Genomic DNA, 6,203 nt, shown 5'->3' on the forward strand with positions numbered 1-6,203 from the left:
CTGTTGCTCTGAACAGTGTTTTGAAGGATATGGAAAAATGGATAGGTCTTCCCATGGCAGTTCTGATGGCTGATAATCAAAACCTTTGTGGAGAAAATTAATGGGATATTTACTTTCCAGATCCACACTGTTGAGCTCTAGAACTATAATTTTCTGATTAATTAATTCATAAAGAAGAGAAATTACTTCCTCACCTGAGCGTCTGAGATGGACACACGCTTAGACTCCACGGTGGGCCTGCGAGCCACACGAGGGGACACGTGCGTGTATCCTCCTCCAGAGCCGGACAGGTAAGTGCCTCTCTCCTGCAACGACAACTTCCTCCCCGTCAGGTGAGGCCGCAGCGCGCGCGTCTTCTTGGCCTGAGCGGCGTCCTGCTGAGCCCCGCCATTCCTCACGGCGTTGGACGCAGAGCCGCCGGAGTCGTCCGTCGTCAAGGCAGCCATGTCGTCTGTGAGACTGCTTGTCTGTTTGTCAGAGCTGGGGTCCAGCATCTCAGGGCCAGGGTCACTGCTCATAGCCATGGTGGGCGGGGAGGTGGGAGCGGCGCCGGAGCAGGTTGCGGGGAGAGTACTGGGGAGCGCCCACCAGCATCAACGGGAGCTGGGACAGCCTCCAGTCGCAGCGTTCCGCCACAGCTGGAAGAGAAAGAAGAGGCTGTGAGCGGAGTTAGCTGCAGTAATAACATTGTCATTTCCCCTTGTGGGATTAATAAAGTATACATTGTTATTTAGCGGGCTAACGTTTACTCATTAGCACTAAAATCAAGGCTGAGGCTGATGGGAGTGTGTTCAGTTGTTTGGTCATAAACCAAACAACTGGACTAATTAAGACCTGATTGTAGTGCCGACTACTAGGTTAGAGCATGACCAAAGTAAACATAACATAAATGTCTGTACCAAATTTCAATACTTGTTGAGATATTTTACTGAAAAGCACATTGTCCTCCAGCTGGTGCAGCCAAAGGGGAAAGCAAATGGATCACCAAAGTCATAAGGGTACATCGTCTGGGAAACATAACAGTCTTTACAAAATGTCATGGCAATCCATTTAATAGTTGTTGTAAGTGGTGGACTGACTGCCACTGCCCCCCCGAGAGCTACACCGCTAGCCGGGGTAAAGTGATCTGCTCTTTTCTTGTTAAATTGTTTTGAGAACTACTTCATGTTCGTTTACTTGGTATAATAATAAGTTAGCACATTGGATATATTTATTATACACATGATCTCATGACTGGGTTAAATGTCTTTTTGTGGTGTTATTTCAATTCAATTCAATTTTATTTATAGTATCAATTCATAACAAGTTATCTCGAGACACTTTACAGAGTTCCGTGAGTTCATTTGATTGGTTAAGCTCCGTAGCATTTACCTTTTAATGTTCTCGGTCATCTTATCCACATTACAATCAGTTGTCTTTCGCAGAATTGTCTCAAGTCTAAAAGCTGCTTGTCAGCCCCAAAAAATTATCACTTTAGAATATCGTATATATGGTCGACAATATTGTGAAAATCTTGCGAAATTTGTCCATATTATCAGCCCAAATGGAAATGTGGCATATTACACTTTCATTACATGTAAATTAAAACCTTTGCATTCTATCACAGATGGTTGGCTGGCCACATCTTACAGCGAGAGCACCTGTGAGACAGACGTTTAATCAACCAGTCTGACAAAAGAGAAAATGCCGTCTCTCTTTGTGTGGATGGCCTGGTGTGTCAAGTTATTTACAGTAGACATGCGTTCATAAATTAAAATAAATGTCCCCCTGATAAAACCCAACCCAAATGCTGCAAAGCTAATTTCGTTTCATGCCTTTGCTCATGGCTCCCTGTATGCCCATGAAATGGTCGTGGGTGGACTAACACACAAAGAAATGCACACATGAAAACCACAGAAGGTTTGTGTGCATACAGTATGTGTCCACACACCCAGACATTTAGGCAGAATTTGTTTCTTGTGCTTTTTTCCCTTTCATATTTAATCAAAATCAAGTCAGCAGCAAATTGCCTCAGTCAGGGAATTTCAAAGCTCTCTAGTACATCTGGTTGAGGTTTTGTCCTGCAGGTGGAAGAACACAGACATGCAAAGTGAGCCTATGCCCAGTCATACAAGGAAAAGGACCGGCACTCAAACATTATTCATCTATGCAACAGCGGGAATCAAGAAGAAAAGTGTTTTTTTTTCTGCCAAACACTAATTCAGTTCTGTTCTGTGGGTATTAGACATTAAATGGTCAGTAAATGGGCCATGTTCTGCTATTCCTGAAGTATGTCAGGGAGGTAGTGCTTCAAATTCAAAAATAACAGTGTTCCACTTTGTCCAGGTGGGTCAAACTCATTCATTCATCCATTTGCACAGCCATGGCTCCAACCAACTGCAGTGTATCACATGTATTACCATGCTAGCATGGCTCCAGGGATGGCACACACCAGTTTGGTTCAGACTGAAATATCTATAGGATGGACTGCGATTAAATTCTTTAGACATTCAGGTCTCCCAGAGGATGAATCCTAATCATTTGGGTGATGTATGGGCGTTGATTTGTCCCCTCAGATATGTGATCCCCTGGCGACCTCTCCAAACTTCCCACCTACTGTAGTTCCATCATCAAGTCAAAACTTCAGTTTGTCTAGTACTTTGGTAAATACTGTACCTGTAAAACCAACGACATTCCCATCAACTTTGGCTGTACTTTGTGGTTTGTGCTAATTAGAAAATGTTAGCTGATCTAAGAAAAAATGTAATACCCTGCTGAACGTCAGAGTGTAAACATTTGCTCAACACAAAATACAGCTAAGACTGTTGGGAATGTCGGTAATTGTTCAGGTATTTGGTCATGAACTGAAGTATTGAATAAATTCAAAACTGATGATAGTGCTAAATGGAGTGTAGTCTCACACTGCCAGACCTTCCTCCACAGCGCTGCGGAGGAGGGTGTGGCTAGTCCACAGAGCATTTGTGTATAGGAGATAAACTTGCTCTGGTTTATTGGCATTTATTTCAACCAATCACAATCGTCTTGGGCGGCGCTAAGTGCTGGACTTAGGGAAGGAACATGTTTAGGTGAAATGTGTATACAGGGAGGCGAGCTTTGGAATTAAAATGGCTGTCGAGTGTGTGTTGAGGATTTTACTAAAAAAAGAAATATAATTTGATTATCGGTTTAGCTTCTATGGACATGGGGCAGAACCGATGCAATCCCCTAAATGAAACATTGTTGATAGACTAAATGAAAAGTTAAGGGATCACCAAAGTTATTACAATTCATCCCGAGGGGAATATGACTACTATCTACATCTAGTAGTAGTTGTAATAGTGGTAGTAATATTTTGGATACAGGGTTGGAGTCTCACGTTGCCAGACCTTCCTCCACAGCGCTGCGGAGGAGGGTCTGGCATGTCCTCACAGCATTCTGGGATGAGAGAAAAACATAGTACCTATATAGTACCACATACTACCTGCAAAATAACTACTAAAAGTAAGATGGTTATTTAGGTGACATTTATAACAGTGTGATTTAAAAAAAATCCATTAAGTCCCAATTTATTCAAGTATTATGTCTTCTCATGAATGTTGTATTGGGACACACACACACACACACACACACACACACACACACACACACACACACACACACACACACACACACACACACACACACACACACACACACACACACACACACACACACACACACACACACACACACACACGCGGCTGTTATTCAATCTATGTATGTAAATTGCGAGTGCAGGAATAAAAAGCCTTTTAAATGTCAGCAGTGAGAAAGACTGCATTGTTTGACTCCTGACTCATTTCAGAAAAAGCAAAAGAGGAAGCATCATATTTTCTTAATTCCTATCACAACTAGTGATTATTACCCACTCAGCCCGCTGCAGGTGGGAGCAGTGTCCTGGTAGGCTCCAGAGGCTGGTGGGAGGCGGGGGAGCCGCAGTGGTCTGCTTTGTAATTGTAATTTCAGATTCCATTGGTTTTTAGAAGCAGGTTCATTATGGAGGACAACATATTTGAATTTCGGTAAAGATGTAGTTAAACCCTTTTGCTCTCTATGTTACACAGCTGAGACACATAGGGTTAAACTGTTAAATGTCTTTTTATAATAATATAACACATTTTGGTGAATTTTCAGTCTTGTTTTTTTTTTTTTTTTATAACTGTACATATTATTGGAGCTGAGGAAGTAGTGTAATGGAGATTTCATTCATCCAGCCCTGATATCCACCACCACTAAATTCACACACATCATATCAGTTTTCACATGCATGCATTTATGGCTTAGTACCATCTTCAAGCAATGCTCCAATAATCTACTCAATCATTCAATCTTTATAGTTATATTTATCGGATATATTTTTTGGTCAGCTTAATTTTTTACCACAGTTGGGAACTGTTATAAATTTATAAATAAATGACGCTAGAATAAATCAAAGCGCTTGATGTCTTATCTATACGCAGAGGAACACATCCAGATCACTCAGATGTTTTACAGACCAAAGTTTAACGCAGTAAGTAACTTCCTAACTGTAATTCCACTTTTATAATTTCTACACGTTGTGTGGGCGATTTTCTGCAGGACACACATAAAGAAGATTTAAAGGCCGTCCGCTTCAGTGAACCCTAGTTATCCTTTGGCCAGTGTCAGTGAGGCAGAAGGGTTAGACTTAGACTTAGATTTAGACGTAGCTTTATTAATCCCTTTGGGATGACTCCCGCAAGGAAATTAAAGTTACCAGCATCCGATACAGCATATGAAGGAGAAAAAATACAATAAACACAAAGTAATACAATGATGCACAGGACAACACACAGTACATGTGGTTACATGAAGGGATTATTTGAGGTGACTGGGGTGGGGGGGTGAAGAAACACAAAAAGAAGGTCCCCGAGGCAGTCAGTTTGAAATAGGAGATAGTAGGGGAGAGTAGGAGAGAGACTGCACTCGAGTAAGTAAAAAAGAGCTAGAAAACCGGAGAGCTACTGGAGAGGCAGCCGTCTTCCACAGCGCCTACATGATGACATGATTGCGCCTACATGATTGGGGGGGAGGGGGGGTAAAAAGAGTACCAGCTGCATGTGGCGGGCCAGTTTTTTAGCCTATGGGGCAGTCTATATGACACTGCATCACGTTTTCTCCAATAGAAGGGCACACTGGGGGCAACAATGTTACAGAGCAATGCTGAATCTGATGTAGTTTTTCATTTATTTATTTTTATTTAATTATTTAGTTGTTTTGGGGAGGGGTCATCCGGTATTGGTTGTATAATATCTACTCCTATTGGCATTTGGAAGACAATTTATTTGGGTGAACCCGTCTTCTTTCCTGCATAATATCTTTAATATTTCCCGTGGTGTTGTGTTAGTTGTGCAGGTGTATCGACAGAGCTGGATGTTGCTGTGACAGTTCTCACGTGTGTCACTGAATGAAAAATGATTCACAATATTGAAAAAAAAAGGATCTTTTTGTATTATCCTCATTTACATTCTAAAATATAAAAAAAAAAGAAAAGAAATTAAATTCTTATAGTGTGTTTTTTTTGTTGCAAGGGTCTGTACCAAACTGATTTTTTCTTTAGTCTGTAGGACAGGTTTGGAGGCCTCTGCAGCACCAAAATACTTCACTCAGAAGGGTTAAACAAATATTGCCTGCCCCCCCCCCCCCCCCCCCCACCACCTTTGCGATTTGGATATTGCTCTAATCCATATTGCGATATGGATAACATAATATTAAAACACTTGCAATTGATTGTGCAGCCCTAGTAGCCACTATAATAAAGACTTTAATGCCTTGATGAAGCCAACACTAACTAGAAGTTTATTTTCCATATTTAAAAAAAAATAAAAGGGCTACACAAAGAAACACCTTCTCTGTATTCTGCTGTTAATGGAAGATTAATTAGGAAGACTGACGCTTTCAAATATCAATATTTCAAGCTTACATAATTGTGCGACATATTCCTTTAACTAGGTAAACCAATTGAGAGGGGGTGGGACATGGGAAATGGATTGATTTAACCACAGGACCTCATCTGAAAATGAAGTGTTTTCAATGGCGGCCGTCTTTCAACTAGGAGATGGAGAAGCCGATTCCAGTAAGAGGAGAGAGAGGGCTGCAGACGGGGAACAAATGATTCCATTTGGGCTCCATTAGAAAACCACTTTCACCTATAACCTGGCTTTTTT

General features: G+C 41.4%; 1 protein-coding gene across 2 annotated transcripts in view; it reads right to left on the reverse strand.

Annotated features, from left to right (window-relative positions):
* camkk1a (calcium/calmodulin-dependent protein kinase kinase 1, alpha a) overlaps window positions 1–6,203 on the reverse strand; it is a 61,279-nt gene that overhangs the window by 36,336 nt on the left and 18,740 nt on the right. For both annotated transcript variants that reach the window (XM_032532933.1, XM_032532934.1), the window contains exon 2: window positions 195–638. In XM_032532933.1, the coding sequence (XP_032388824.1) occupies window positions 195–524 (330 nt within the window). In that variant the 5' untranslated portion in view covers window positions 525–638. The remainder of the gene's footprint in view (window positions 1–194; window positions 639–6,203) is intronic.

The sequence above is a fragment of the Etheostoma spectabile genome, chromosome 13, assembly GCF_008692095.1.
Source record: "Etheostoma spectabile isolate EspeVRDwgs_2016 chromosome 13, UIUC_Espe_1.0, whole genome shotgun sequence".
In the NCBI taxonomy this organism is placed as follows: Eukaryota; Metazoa; Chordata; class Actinopteri; order Perciformes; family Percidae; genus Etheostoma; species Etheostoma spectabile.